Here is a 16,613-nt window from a genome sequence, read left to right as displayed (position 1 = left end):
ATGATGATGATGATGATGTGATGGTGATGATGATGATGATTATGATGATGTGATGGTGATGATTATGATGATGATGATGATGTGATGGTGATGATGATGATGATGATGTGATGGTGATGGTGATGATGATGATGTGATGATGATGATGATGATTATGATGATGTGATGATGATGATTATGATGATGTGATGATGATGATTATGATGATGATGATGATGTGATGTGATGATGATGATGTGATGGTGATGGTGATGATGATGTGATGGTGATGATGATGATTATGATGATGATGATGATGTGATGATGGTGATGGTGATGTGATGATGATGTGATGGTGATGATGATGATGATGATGATGTGATGGTGATGATGATGATTATGATGATGATGATGATGATGTGATGGTGATGATGATGATTATGATGATGATGATGATGATGATGATGATGATGTGATGGTGATGATGATGATTATGATGATGATGTGATGGTGATGATGATGATTATGATGATGATGATGATGATGATGATGATGATGATGATGTCATGGTGATGATGATGATGATGATGTGATGGTGATGTGATGGTGATGATGCTGACAATGACACTGGTGAAGGTGTAGATGAAAATGATAGCAAAAAGTACTATGATCATGATGATGATTATATTGACCAAGATGATGATAATTATGATGATGATCAATAGTGGCCATTATATGATGATGATGATGCCTATAATAGCGATGATGATGATGATGATGGGTGGCAGTGGCAGTTGTGAGGGTAATAGTATTTTGGTAGGAGAATTCTTAAGCTGAACATATCTGTGATTTCCAGCAAGTTATGTTATAATGAAGAAGTGAGGCAGCATATGAGTGAGGTTATATGTTTCACCCTGTAAGACAATGCAAAACATAATTAATATGTGCAAGGATCAGAAATAAATGATGCAAGCCTAAGAAATTATGATTTAAATGACGCTATGAAGCTCGGGCAAACACTGACTTATAATAAATTGAGAGAGCAGAAAAAATCAAGACTTGGCGGGGTTTGAACCCCAGACCTCGATAATACAACTGTGACCTCCAAGACAGGATAATTCAAGGAATATGTGTGTGTATACATAATTTAGTGTAACATGTCATAAATTTATATGGTGATTTCACTCCATAATATTGAGCGTTTTATGATTTCATGAGTTTTAGTAACACCACTAACAAATGATTCATAGTTTGAAGTGAAGTTGTAGATTAAAAAAATGTGTGAATTGTTAAAAATTGCTAAACTTATTTATAACCATTGTTTAAATCATCTCATCTTTTTTTTAATTGTATTATTTTTATTCAAGGTTTATTAGAAAAATGCACTTCGCACTCCGAGCCAAAGGCTGAATTACATACATTGCACATATAAAAATACATAAGCTAAATAATAAATGGCATACACTTCAAATGCAAATAACCTTCCTTGCTCGCTCATAAGCTGCCACTCACATTTACACAATTGCAACACACATTCACACCCATCACACTCACCATTCTAAACATTTGAATTTTGTACAGTGAAATTTACTTCTATTTGGCATAAATTTATATGCTTTTGTTCTAATCATACAGAGACAGTCAAGAGGAAGCGCCCTCATCGCCACGGGCACGTCCAGGTCTTCCTCCAGCTATGCCTATCTTGCGATTACAACAGACAAATAAATCAGATGGAGTAGGTGTCACACTGCTGTCTTCAAGACCCCTTGATCCAGACTCGCAGAGAATACCAACAAGTCCGCCATCGACGGGTCAAAGCTTAAATACGTCCAGAGAAGGTAAATCAGTGGGATAAAATGCATGGATGTATCTGACAGGGGTAGTTCCTTTTTGGGTAAAATTTTTTTGTAAAATAAAGAAAACCTGCTTACCATTTTGACTGCTTACCTGTGGAGTGCAGGGGCGGATCCAGGAATTTTCAATAGAGGGGGCGCAAAGCCACCGTTGCCGCGGTTCGGCGCCCACACAAAGTCAGGCGCCGCTCTGCAAAATACACAGAGTCAGGCGTCGCCCTGTAAAAAATAGAGGGGCGCCTCCTCTAAATCCGCCCTGAAGTGTGTGTACTGTATGTGTGATTCTTACTCAAGCAATATAGAGTACCCACAGAGGTACTGTAGATAGAGTACCAAAGAAGTAGCAGGCAGCAGTGTACCTTGGCGGATGCAGCAATTGGAATCTGATAGTGTAGTCTTAACTACTGGACTGCCTGCCACCTTTCATTATCACTATATATTTGTCTATATTTTAAAGTCTTACCAAAAAGTATTGAATGTGCAATACACATGTTGTAAAAACTTACTAAACCTTTAAAATAGCGGTGTATAACAAATCGATGATACTTATTGAGGATGTTTTCTTTGTCATTTTGTTTGTAGAGCTGAGGTCAATTAGTTCAGGCCCTATCCCAGTGCTGTCTGGTAGTAGTGATTTGTACGATTCCATGCCAGGAGAAGGTGGCAAGAAGAAGAAACAAAAATACAGGATAACATCTGCTAAAGATGTAAGTTGTCTGCAATTGCATTGTCGTCTGCTATAGATATGTGTCGTTGGTATCTTTCAAAATGTTAATATCTTGATAAATTTTAAAGGCCTGTGTTAGATCGCATGCCCTCTTTTTTTTTTCAAAGTCAGTTTTTGTACATGTGGATAATATTGATACAATTATACTAATCACCACATTATAGAAGCCTAAATTGATTATGATTAATAAAGAAAATTCAATTGAGTATAGCAAGTGCACACTCATGATGTGCCTTTAAGTTCTGTTTTGATTTTCTTTAAATTACTGCTTGGTTGGCTCTCTGGATTACTGTAAAGGTGGAAATGTTTGAGTCAATAATTTTTTGTGCTTTGCCAATTTTGAACTGTTTCCCTTGTTTTTAAATTCGCGATTCTAAATTTGTTTGTTATTTTTGCGGTAGCAGCTTGGAATGCAAAAGCGCAAAAATAAATGTAGCGGAAAAATTTAAACTTTTACAGTATTCTATCGAAATAGCAATGTTTTCTCATCTGACACAACAACCCTGTTAACACCCTGTCTTTCTACTGTTCTAATTGGTTAGTTACATAATTTATTCATCTGAGGGACCAATTAAAATGCAGCTTCTAAATATTATTTTCAGCTCAATCCTCTTCAGCCCCATCACCATTCTTACAACACTGTTGATTGGCTCAATAAATCATAATAATCTTCTTGTAACCAATCAGCAGGTAGTACTCATGTGATTAATATTTTTTTTTCAGGAGGAGCCAACTAGGAAGTCCCATCAGATAGAAGATAAACCAATCACTGAATGGAATACAACACATGTCTCACAGTGGTTACTAGGGAATGGTCTGGAGCAGTATATCAATGATTTCACAGCCAATAATATCACAGGGACAGCTCTATTACAACTAGATGGTCCTAAACTTAAGGTAAGTTTATTAAGCCTCTGCCTTGGCATGGAATAATATTGCCAATTATATGATGTGGAACAGTTCTGTTACGACTACAGGATTCCCAGCCATGAAGGAAATAAATGAAATCCATTTTCCAAACAGGGAAAATTTGGGGTATTTGAGTGGCCCAAGAAGGCAGTTATATTTGTCATTTTAGCATTCACATGTCTTACATGCAACATGACACCAAACAACCATTTAGCTATAAACTGAGAATACTCGTATATTTCATACTTTTGGAAAAAATTCTCCCTTCTCTGTCTCTAGGTAGTCATTTAGTCCGACTTGGAACATGTCAATGATAGAGAAACTCGTTGGGGGTACTTGGTACAAATGACCATACAGGGGATGTGCCACAAACGTGGGTCACATTTTGGGCCATTTGGTATATCAATGACTTTCCTTGACTAATTTTGGTTCAATTTTTTAAGTTGTAGCCAAAATTGGTGGAATTTGCCAAAAATGTTGGGAACAGTTGTACAAACTTTGGTAAATTTGAATGCACTTTCAAATTCTCAGTAGCATGTCCTTCTGCCCAAAGCAAACTTAAGAAACAGCAATGCTGCAACTAAATATTTATGTTTATAGAACTGCTTTTGGTACATCAATGAGCTATTCCAGTTGCAATTCATGCTCCCATTATGGAAGGCATGACCTTAATCTTCTACACAGGGAGTGTGAAATTCAAATGGGGTTACCTGAATGGGTGACACCATTTGAAATTGACACACCCTGTGTGGAAGAGTTATATGTGTGCCCAATTAATATGTGTGTATCATAATTGTTTGATCTAACAATATACTTAATATGTGTTCTTCTACCTGTCTTACTTACAGGCCTTTGGTGTTAGTGCAAATGACCGAGCTGTGTTTAAGAAGAAACTAAAGGAAATCAAATTGTTGGTGGAAAAAGAACGCAAAGCCCGCGAAAAAGAACAGAAAGCCCGCGAGAAACAACAAAAGAAGGCTGCAAAGAAGATGTTTCAAACCGCTCAATAGAGACAACTAAAACCTCAGTATTATTATCAACATACAGGGTGTCTCATAAGACTTGATGGATAGATGAAATATATGAAAGACATTTTATTATATACCTCAAGAACGGAGAAGTGAGTTGCTACGGTTATGTTGAATTCAACATTTTAAATTCTGGCAAAATGGCAATGGTTTAATTCTGTTAAATATTTTGTTATCAATAATCTTGTGGGACATCCTGTTTAGATACATATATATGCGTGTGCAGGAGTGGGTCTGCTATAATATAAAGTTGAGTCTTACTGAATGAGAAAATGTTTTATGAGAATTACCACATTGCAAACTGAGTGCACGCTTAATGAGCTTAAAAGTGAAATGTATGTTAGAATAGTACTGTGAGAGGTTTTACATGTTAACTATCTTTTTGTCAGTCTTTCAATATACTCGATAAGATTTCAAAGAACATTGTCATTCTTATATTATAAGTATAAGTAAGTATTCATCATCAATTTTTTTCCAAAGAAAGATTTATGAAGACAATATAATGAAATGTGAAATGTTTATTTACGTTCCCTATGCAAAATTTTATGTGCAAGAAGTTTCATATCATATCTCCATGAGCACTACCTGCCGATCTAACATTGCCTCTGATTTGTCAATTACGTGATATCTTCACTTTAATCACCAATCAGAATGGAGCTTGCAAATAATTCACCCCAATTTTTTTGCGTGGTGAAATTATTCTAACAATGTTGCTGATTGGTCCAATCGATAATGAAAACTTCTTTTTGGCCAATCGGCAGGTAGTTCTCATGGAGATATAGTGTGGATGACACAGATGATACAATACTAGATTGTGTTGATGGCATATTTTGTGTGTATGCATTTAGAAGTCAATGCACTTCTATGTTGAGAGTGTTTAATGTCTGCTATGAAACGAATGCAAAAGATTGTAAGTGCAATAGGTTAAAGGTCATTCAACTTTTCTCTACACAGTGTTGCAACATATTAGCACACACAAAAGCATCAAACTATTTACTGGCTTTTAACTTGGTTTCTCTCAAGTTTGGTAGTGGCGTCAATGGTTTTTCTTGGTTCCGTCATAAGTGTGCCGACAAACCTCTGTGAGGTGAACTTTATGTGCGCAATTCGATACAGCAACAAGCAGAATGCGCACCTACACCACTACCAAACTTGAGGTGAACCAAAGTGTAGCATTCTATCATTTTGATTATGATATGAACTGAGCCAAATTCCATTTGAATTGGATATTTTACTGTGACTGAAATTCAGTCTTCCTACTATCATATAGTATGTCCATTGATAGATAGATGAAGGGAGAACACATGAAATTATTATGATCAGGGACCAAATTCTTGTAACAATATTGTAAGTTATCATAAACAGGCTGTCTCATCCTCCATGTTCTGTGTGGCTGCTTTATGTCATTGTGTAAAACCATACAGCTATAACCACAACGAACCTAGAGATGTTGTAGCTACACTGACATGATGCTCTTAAATCTGTGTAAATCTGCAACACCTCAGGAGCCGTCTTTTGTAAGTGTTTGCATCTGCCTAGTTGCCTTGTATACAGTAGAGTTCTACACAATGGCTATGTGGCCACACAGTGCATAGAGGTCAGAACACCCAGATATAACTTACAATGTTAGGAATTTGGCCCCAAGTATGTTAGTAGCCAGACTGGTTTGTCTAGTCTACCGGGACAAAAGCCCCTTTCAGGCAATCATTTGAGGGTTTTTGGCCAAAAGGGGGCTTATTTGTTCATTTTCATCCTTACCGTCCTGGCTACACCCTTGAACAAGATCCATGATGGTACATTTCCATCTTATTTCTAAATATGTATAGCCTCTTTGCCGAAAAAACAATTCATAAATATGTAATTATTATACAGTAAATGTACTTTTGGGTACCAAAATTAGCTCTTGGTATCTAAAGAAAGTGCAAACACGATTCAAGATAATAGACTCATGACCATGATGCATAAATTATTTAGTTGTGTCATCAGTGCATGAGCATAATTGTAATATATTATTAGCTGTGTAATATTTTTCTATCAAAAGTCCGCTAATAATTTTTTCCACTTCTGAGCAGGGATCAAAATAAATGGATGCTTAGAGATTATTTGTATCTTTGTACTGCTGCTTGAAGAAATACCCTTAAGCACTTTGAATTTAGGCAATTTATCACAAATGATCTGATTTTACTTTATTTTTTATGTCACAATAAAATCAGAACGAGGACAATTTGGTAAAAAATTGGTACTAAATGAACTGTAATATTTTTTATGCCTCATAAGTTGAAGTGACTTAATAGTCATTTAGGATTGGTCATATTTTGTGTAATTATTTGTAAGTGACCTGACTGATATAATACAATGGTTATTGAAATTTCATGTAAATCATTGAAGATTGTAATAATTGGATGTACATATTTCTATACTTATGTACCAAAGTTTTCATTATTTGTATAGATTTCAAAGTTAGAATAATATTGGTATACTATGTTTGTCAGTGTGTTTGTTTGTACGCTGTTTTAGTTCTTTCTTACTGTGTTGTTTTTACATGTTTGATGTCAAATTTTGCATGGCACCTCATGTAGTGTGCTCAGGCTGATTATCTACTATTCTGTACAGATGCTCATAATATTTGTGCCAATTACAAACAAATGCAACATGTCTGTGCATCTAAAATAGTTCATCATTCTGTTGCATACAAAACAGTTATCTTTCATTTTGTTGCATATACAGTGGGACTCTTTCATTTCATTTGTTGTATACCAAAATAAGTCTCTTTCATTTCGTTGTATGCGCAGATCTTTTTTTATTTTGTAATATACAGAATAGGACTTTACTATGTTGCCTACGGATAGGTATTTTTCATTTTGTTGTATACAAAATAGGTCTGTTCATTTGATTGTATGCACAATTGGTCTTTATTTATTTAGTTACACACAAAATAGGACTTTCAGTTTGTTTCATATGTAGTAGTTCTTTTGTACTGTGTTGTATGCAAATTACTGTTTGCTCGGTAAAATGTCCTTTACTTTTCAAAGAGAGGGTTTATTAAAGGTCTCTTATTGCCATTATAATTTCCATTAAAAACATCACTAGTACCGGTACTGTCTGGAGCTGTCTAGTGAGGCAAGAGCTCCACACAAAAAAAGGATTTCCGCACATAATCCAGTTTGATGTGAAACCATAAACTAATAAACTGCAGACCGTCACCAACTGGCACAGTCCCAGCATCATCTGATTATAAATAAGGTTCAATCATTCCAAAGAGTGCAACATACGAAACTGCTACGCATGCACATACCTCATGCAACGTGTGCTTGATTTGTTAGACACAGACCTTCAAACAATCAGCCTCATGAATATGCAAGAATTGCCAGCATACAAAGCACAGGGACTTTGCCTATTGGTGAATGGTCTGTATCTCTTTAGTCTATGGTGAAAACATTCAAACTACTCTTTCAGTTTGTTGCATACAAAATAGGTTATTTACATTTTGCTGCATACAAATTAGGTCTCTTTCATATGTTGCATGCAATATAGGTTTCATTTATGGATTATATAAATTTTGGGAAGTGTGACTCTAAATTTGAAACAAAATAAGATCGTTATTCAATATTGGACCCATTATGTAACCTGTCATGTTAAACAGATGGGCACTGTACTCACAGAATTATCTGCCTCTAAGAACTATTACGATTGGTTACAAAGAGGGCTATATCATGTATTGAGCCAATCAGAGATATGGTAAGAATGCATAGTAGGGCTGAAGGGGGTTAAACTATCCATTTCTGTCAAAGCATAACTATGCAGTACCGTGCACCTTTAGATATAACATTACCTATAATTTGTGAGAATCGGTAACAGCCAACATGGCAGCATTGTGCAGCCATACTATGACAAGAAGTGAGTTAAGAAAAGGGTCACATGCTCCCATTATAAGTTCTTTGATTACAAGAGAATATTTGTGTGCTATGTGTATGTATAATGATACCCACTAATATTGGTCTTGATTGGTCATAGTTTTTGGTGAAAATTGAGATTTGTGTGAAAATATAAACCTGTTTCATATTTAAATACTAGGTCTGTATTGAATGAGAAGTCAAATAAATAATCATGAAAATATACATGTTTTACATATTCAAATATTGGGTATGTTTGAATGAGAAGTAATATAATCATGACAGTTGTATATATAATACGTATTATATTATCATCCTTGTTTTTGTTCTTTCATACTAGAGTATTGACTAGTAGCCAGGAGACTGTTGACCATATACATTTTTGGTATTACCAGTTGTGGTATATGATCAAGGATATGTTGATGACTCAGTGGCACAAAGATGTATCTCCGTATTAAAGCTGCTGCATGTTTGTTGCTTGTTGTATGAGTTCACTCAATACACAATGCATACCAATTCATGAGTGAATTCATGTATATAACAGACAATTGTACACACAGCAGCTATTGGAGATACATATATCGCTGAGTCAAGAATTTTAACACATGAGCACTACTGGCCACTATTTTGATAGGTTACAAAGAGGGCTATATCATGGATTGAACCAATCAAAGATGTGGTAAGAATAGTCAATGGGGTTATATGGGATGAAGCTTAAAATTGCTAAGAGATCTAAAAGCTCTATTTTGATTGGTTACTCAGATGATTCTATCATGTAATTAACTAATCAGGGGCACTGTATGAAAGACAGTAGTGATGGGGTTAAAAACTGATTTAAAGATAATGGTCAAAAGAAGAATTCTTTGTAATAATCATGTACTGTTTTCAGTGATTCACAAAATATACCCATTTCTATTGGAACCTATTATACATGTATGTAACAAAATTTGAATTTTGTATAACTTTTGATGTGTGCAAAATGAACAAATATGACCAATAAAAATGTTTATTATGCTTTAAGTTTACTTCCAAGATGAATGGTTCTTGGCATTCGCTGGCGTAGTGCACGTTAGAATATGACTGTTGCTAGGTCAACTGTCTCATGCTTTCTTTGTTACGAACTACTGAGCCCAATCTTGAGCCAGTAACCAATGGTTACTGATGTGCACTACGGCAGCGTATTGCCAACAAACTGAGATTATCAACACAATCTTTTCAGTAACAAATGCAAAAAAATTTGTAATGGTTCAGTTACTGGCCAACATTGCAAGTTTGTCTCTTTCATTAACAAATGATGTGGGACCTAGCTAGATTGAAAATCTGTCTCTAACTGTATTATTCTCTGGTGATGTTAGATTCCTACATACTACCTCTATTCTCCATAACTATGGTATTTACTCAATTCCACAATTTCATTTTCATCTTTTAAAGTCCGGTTTATACTTTACAGTTGATAAGAAATATTTGATGCAGAATTCTTGCGTGATGTCAAAATGTGTTTCACAGGTATAGTTGCTGGTTGGATCTGGAATAATTTAAACTGCTGATTTTGGTGGGAATTCTAAAATCTGACTCAGGGGTGTGGTTTACAAATGCATTAGACAAGGGTCATCATTCAGCACATATGCATTAATTCATCTCAGTTTTCAAGTAACAAGTAGAGCAACAAAAAAAAGTAAAAAAGGGAAGTCTCAGGAGACTGCACATGTAGCTTTTAAAATTCACATTTTTATGCATTGTGCATGTGATGTCACAAAAATATTCTGCATTTAATATTTTACTAACAACTATAGAGTATAAATTGGGCTTAATACACCACTCAAAAAAAGTGAAGGATCAGATGCTGACAATGCTGATTTGCATTCTTTCTGTTCTGCTCTCATGGTGCTGACGAAACTGTTTTTCAGTGTTATGGGACATCAGGAGTCCATTTCACTAAACTTTTAACCCTTCGTAACTTGAGTAACTGTTCGTAAAGTTACGAATACCCAATACTAGACGTAACTTTATGAAGGGTCCCTGTAGTAAATCCCTAGAAGGGTACCGTTTAGTGAAATTGAACTTACTCTAAGTTACGAACGATTTTGAGACTTTCAAAGCTTCATAAAGTGAAATGGACCCCTGTACTCAATAGTGCAAATGTTATGTTGCCTAAACACTACTGAATGAAATGACACTCATCTGATTACAATGTTAATGCTGTTTTTGAAAAATGCTAATAAATAGTCAATCTGGTCCTTTATTTTTGGAGTAGTGTACATATAGTGGGCAAATGATATCCTGCAGTATCAGTTGTATTATATGAATATTGTATTCAAATTAAGATACACTCATGAATAGACCAATACTATAAGAATGAGAATGGAATATAAGCAGGTACAATGTAGTTAATTTTGAAGTAAACTCTTGCAACGGGCTATTCCATTTACAATCCACACTGGCGCTGTGGAAGATTTGAGAAATATCTGCCACAGGGGGAGTATGAATTTCAAATGGAATGAGCTCATTAGGCAGCTCCATTTGAAGTTCATACACCTTCTGAGAAAGATTAAATCTGAATCTTTCCCTGAAGGAGAGTGGGTTCCAGATGGAGCTGCTAATATGCTAATTCCATTTGAAATTCATACTCCCCCTGTGGAAGATATTTCCCAAATCATCCATAGGGGTAGTGTGGATTTCAACTGGGATATAGCCCAGTTAGTTCATTTAGCAGTTCAGTCATGTCAGTTGCACTAATGTAGGAACTTTTCTTTCTTATTTTCCACTGCCTTTCAAATGCATGTATTCAATGTGAGACTTTACGTTAACAAATTAAGAAAATCATACCTCGTTCATTCTTAGAATGATATCATTTCTTGCTGTCGCAAAACCAAAATAGTCATTAATCTGACAAATACATTACTTGAAATTTGTAAGCATATCACCAAAAGGGAGAGTCTTTGCCCAAATATTATTTTTGTTGACGGTGCATAATGTATAGAAAGCAGAACTGCACATTACACCCGAATTTTAGATTTTTTGAGTAGAGATTTAAGCATACACAAATAAATATTCAAGCTCTTTATTATAGCTTTTTCTTTTGGATAAAAAACCCAATTCAGATGATACAAAAATGTTATATTGTGTTTTTCTAGTTAAAATTCATACCCCACTATGTAAAACATAACCTTAATCCACACAGGGAGTGTGAATTTCAAATGGGGTTACCTGAATGGGGACTCCATTTGAAATCTATACTCCCTGTGTAGAAGATTAAGATAATGTCTTCCATAAAGGGTGTATGGATTTCAAGTGGAATAGCCTAATCCAGATTAATGTGAACTTGTTGCAGTACATTATGAGACATCTGCACAATACAAATGGCACAGAGTGTCAGCATGCAGTGTTATGATATTGGGAAACAACTGTGTGCATAGGTCAAAGAAGCATGCTTTATGCATTGCATTGTAAGATGCAGTCAAAGATTCTTTTTACCATGGAAATGTGTATTGAAGTACATAAGTGTAGACTCAGGGATGCATATTGGGCATTCTAAAAAACAAATTGTGCATATGGACTCAAATATCCTGCAATGCATACTTTTTTTTACAAAATGTTAGAAAAAGCACCCAAAATATACAACACAGTAACTTTTCTCTCAAAATAGTAGGGGGGAAAAAACTTAACAACCCAAAAGCCGAATCAAACTATTTTTTTAGGCCTAAAGTTCAAATCTGCTCTTTTGTGTGGATTGTCTTGTTGACTCTTAATTTAAATTTAATTTTTGATACATGTTCAGTTTTAAGAGAGTTTGATAGGGAAGCAGAATGGTGAGGTGCTTTGGAGTAAGGATTGTTTTGTAACAATATTTTGATATGGTGCAAACTATAAATGATGATCTTTTTTTTTATATATTTACGCTGGTGGCACAATGAGAATAATCCAAGATTTGTAAAGACTACTTTTGATCTGTTTGTTTTTTATATGTTTGTATGTGTATACGTTATCTATAAGGTAGAGAAATATTATGTCCACCTAGATAGTAATATGTAATAATTTTGTCTTCTCAAGTAACAATGCAGTATTTGGTCATATCGCCGTCTGCATCACATACTGTCGTATCTCAAAAAGCTGCCTTGAGTGATTTTCATTATCATTGTTGTATTATGTTGTTATTTTATATTTCAGCATGCTTATTATTATGAATGGACATGAGGTTATAATAATCTTGTGATAATACCTCAAAATTAATATATAAAAGTAAATTTACAGTGTATCTCATCACAATTAGATGATAATAATTAAAAAAACCACACAAGGCAGCCTTTTGAGATAGGACAGTATGTGAAGCAGACGGCGAAAAACAGATACTGCCTTCTTACTTGAGATAGACAGGTGTTATTGAATCAGTCTACTCTCAAATTAAAATGTTGTATCTGCAAGAAAATTAGTGGGCAGATACTTTTGTTTTTGTTTGGAGCAGATATTTTCAACGTTTTTAAATTGGTCTGTTCACCAAAGTAAAAATAAAGTATCCACTATTCTTAAGCAGTTTGTTTTTCCTTTAATTTCATTGGTTCTTGCCGGTGTTATATGAGACAATAGAGTACATGTGGGTGGGTATTGAACTGCACGACTTTGTATTTGCGCGTAACATGGTATGCGCGAAGTGATCTTGAGTTGTGCAATAATTTAGGTCAGTGTGTGGACTGGGTTGATTCGTCGATTTCCTGCACAGGAGTGGCTGGTTGCGCTTGATACAAATAGCCATGAAGAGTGGATATGAATTACATGCAAACATGATTTTATGGGTATCTGTTTAAGAATAAGAAATATAAGTATTATTTTGAGACCAGTCGTGTCTCTATTGCCTGATATAGCATTATTTTTGCATGGAGCAACGAGGCAGCATGCTTCAAATAATCTCCTCTGTATATCAGGCGATAAATAGATGGCTGGGTCTTGAAACAATACTTATATGCTCGAAGTAATTATCAGAAGTAGATAGAGCAAGTTAATTTGATAGGGCCTGATTCAGTCACATTTATGAAAATGAAATAGTGCAATGTCATGCACCCAAACCAATCATATTATGCAAAGGTCATCAGCATCAGAGGAAGGTTTCAAAAGCCTCCATCTCGGTGTCACACATGCGTGTAGATATCAACATGCCGAGGGGTGCATCTGTATCGATGATGAAACTTTGCAAAAATGATGAAATAAGGAGTATAATACATTAGAAGGTGTTGATTTATGTAGTCAAAAAAAATAGAAGGATTATATATATATGCCTATATATATTTATATAGCTGGGAATATTTTGCTGCAGTTTATATTGTATATGTTGTCTGCAAACCCCCGCCACTTTTGTTTTTCATTTTGAATTTAACAAAATCGTGAATGTGTTTGATGATGACCATTTCATGTCACTGATTCTATAAGAAAAAATATTGTGATGTATGTGAATGGGAGGATGATAATATGCGATGTATGTATAATTGTTTTATGCTATGTGGATTATTATTTTTTTGCCTTTAAACAGAACGGCAGTCTAGTGGACTGATGGATCATTGTATCAGATATCAAAGTGATAAGAATAGGACTTGGTTAAGAGATGCATTAGCTTTTGTATCAGAAATCAAAGTGATAAGAATAGGACTTGGTTAAGAGATGCATTAGCTTTTGTATAAAAAATCAAAGTGATAATTATAGGATTTGGTTAAGAGATGCATTCGCTTTTGCATCATTTAATAATGAAAGTGATAATTATAGGACTTGGTTAAGAGATACATTAGCTTTTGTATCAGAAATCAAAGTGATAATTATAGGACTTGGTTAAGAGATGCATTAGTTAAAGTTGAAAAAGCAGTTTTGTTTTTGAAAATATCAACAAATTTGAGATGTATAATATGATTGTTTCTGAATTTGCAACAATTCAGTGGTGCCTCGAAATAACAAAAATTGAACTATGTCCATTAGCTAATGCACCTCTTGTCTGACCAATCAAATTGACCTAATAGGCTATTCCAGTTGATGTCCCTATTTCAAATGGAATTATCTGTTCAGATAATCCCATTTGAAATTCACACCCAGTGTGGAAGATTAAGGTCATGTCTTCAACATGGGGTGTATGGATTTCAACTGGAATAGCCCAGTGGATGTGAAATAATCATCATAATCCAAGGGGTCAATTTGATGATACACTTTGAAGAATGGAGGTCAAAGAACGTTGGCCTGAGAATGATGTTTTAAATACACAAGAATGTAGTTATTTGTTCTATGTTTGGAGGGTTTTTCATTAGGTGTTGGGTAGTTTTATGTCAGTGTCTTGCAATAAAAGTGATAATGGAATTGTGTAAAAAATCATGTCACAAGTGTCATTTTTGTTTCTCATTACATTGTGCCGTGTCAAATCAAAGCAGAAAGACCTGCGATAAAGCCAAAATTCAGGTACAATGTACCAGTTATGTTCACCTCTGTATATCTTAAACAAAGACAGATATGTCCAAATTAAAACAAGCAGCCAATACCTGTAATTATTAGCTCTGATTAAGGGATCTGGAATGAGCGTTTGGACAGTATTTTTTTGTGGGACATCAGAGCACATCAGACATATCAAATTGCATTCTGAATATGAAGAATGTCTTTCTGATATCAAATAATTTTCATTTTTTGAAATTCACGATATAATACTAATTTTATGACAAGTTATTAAAATTTGATATTTTTCACATTTTTGATATATAACAGTCCTCGAAGTAAATTTGATAAATCTAATGATATATTCTTAAAGTGTATGTAGCTGGGAGGAAAAGCCGATGATTAATTGAAAATTTTGACCTTTCATATTGAAGATATGGATTTTTTTCCCAAAAAGACCTAATTTTTTTTGGTGTTTTGGGAAAAAAATACATATATATATGAATATATTCAATACGAAAGGTCAACATTTTATATACCGTATATGAATATATTCAATACGAAAGGTCAAAATTTTCAATTGATCGTCGGCTTTTCATCCCATCTACATACACTTAAATCATCAGATTTATAAAGTTTACTTCGAGTACTGTTAAATATCAAAAATATCAATTTTTAATCATTTGCCATAAAATGTGTATTACATTGTGAATTTCAAAAAATCAAAATTATTTGATATCAGAAGGGCATTCTTCGTATTCAGAATGCAATTCGAAATGTCTGATGTGCTCTAATGTCCTACAATAAATACTGTCCAAATGTTCATACCCCAGCCCTTAAAGACCTTGTTTGTTCAAATTTGAGAATTAAAGAAACAGTGATCTGAAACCTAAGAAACAAAATTAAAAGTTGCACTTTTGTGTTCTAATCAATGAAAGCGCTAGTTTGAATGTGCTTATCAATGGAAGCATGCTAGTTCTCGTGTTTGAGAATGCTTTGTGTACAAATCAATAGGGCATGCAACGGAGTAAACTGCAACTTTTGAATTTGCATCTTCCTTGGGTTTTTGGATTGTGTCTTTATTTCAACGAATGAGATCAAATTTGAGTTAAAAGATGCAGCTACTGGCTGCTGGTTCTAATTATGACATATCTGTCTTTGTTTAAGATATACATGTACGGGGGTGGATAATTGGTATCTTTTGCGCACAGTATTTCCCATCGCCTGTTTTAATCAGTCAATAGCACACTATCTGCTACATTGCCCAAGGCATGCAAGGCATATTCATATACACCAGCCTACCTGTTACTACTGGCCAATTAGATGAGTCAATTGACGTTAAAAAGACATCTCCAATAACATATCAAAAAAGGAGAAAAAGGAAATAGGGGAAAAACTGCTAATTTCCATTATATAAAACAAAAAACGGCTGCTTATGGAGGCTCACATTTCACAATTGATCGATTCTGGATTAAACCAAAGTATTACTCTCATTTATTAGGATTTAGAAAAAATGTGACCCATCACATCAAAACAGACCACTTCGTTTCAGAAATGAAAATGGAGATTTAAACACCAGGATAAACTGCTGATTTGTAGTTTTAAATGACACCTTGTTGAAATCCGATACAGTACAAATGTTTTATGAGGCAAAACAAGCTCAAATTTCTTTATATTTTTTCATCTTCTTTCATTGTTATCTGCCAATGAAGCCAGTCGCGAAATGGTCGGTTTTGATGTGATGGGTCACAAATATAGTTTGACCCATCTCCAATGTACAGTTTGTGAGTTATAGGCATAAAGGTCCAATGTCAAATTTTGATCA

General features: G+C 34.6%; 1 protein-coding gene across 1 annotated transcript in view; it reads left to right on the top strand.

Annotated features, from left to right (window-relative positions):
* The window catches only part of LOC140167791 (uncharacterized), a 144,775-nt gene extending 130,041 nt beyond the window's left edge, over positions 1-14,734 (top strand). The window contains exons 21-24 of the mRNA XM_072191084.1: positions 1,615-1,817; positions 2,415-2,539; positions 3,283-3,456; positions 4,317-14,734. Coding sequence (XP_072047185.1) covers positions 1,615-1,817; positions 2,415-2,539; positions 3,283-3,456; positions 4,317-4,478 — 664 coding nt within the window. The 3' untranslated portion in view covers positions 4,479-14,734. The remainder of the gene's footprint in view (positions 1-1,614; positions 1,818-2,414; positions 2,540-3,282; positions 3,457-4,316) is intronic.
* Positions 14,735-16,613: the final 1,879 nt, after the last annotated feature.

Source organism: Amphiura filiformis, chromosome 13 (genome assembly GCF_039555335.1).
Source record: "Amphiura filiformis chromosome 13, Afil_fr2py, whole genome shotgun sequence".
NCBI lineage: Eukaryota > Metazoa > Echinodermata > Ophiuroidea > Amphilepidida > Amphiuridae > Amphiura > Amphiura filiformis.
This window is presented reverse-complemented; position numbering and strand designations above follow the sequence as displayed.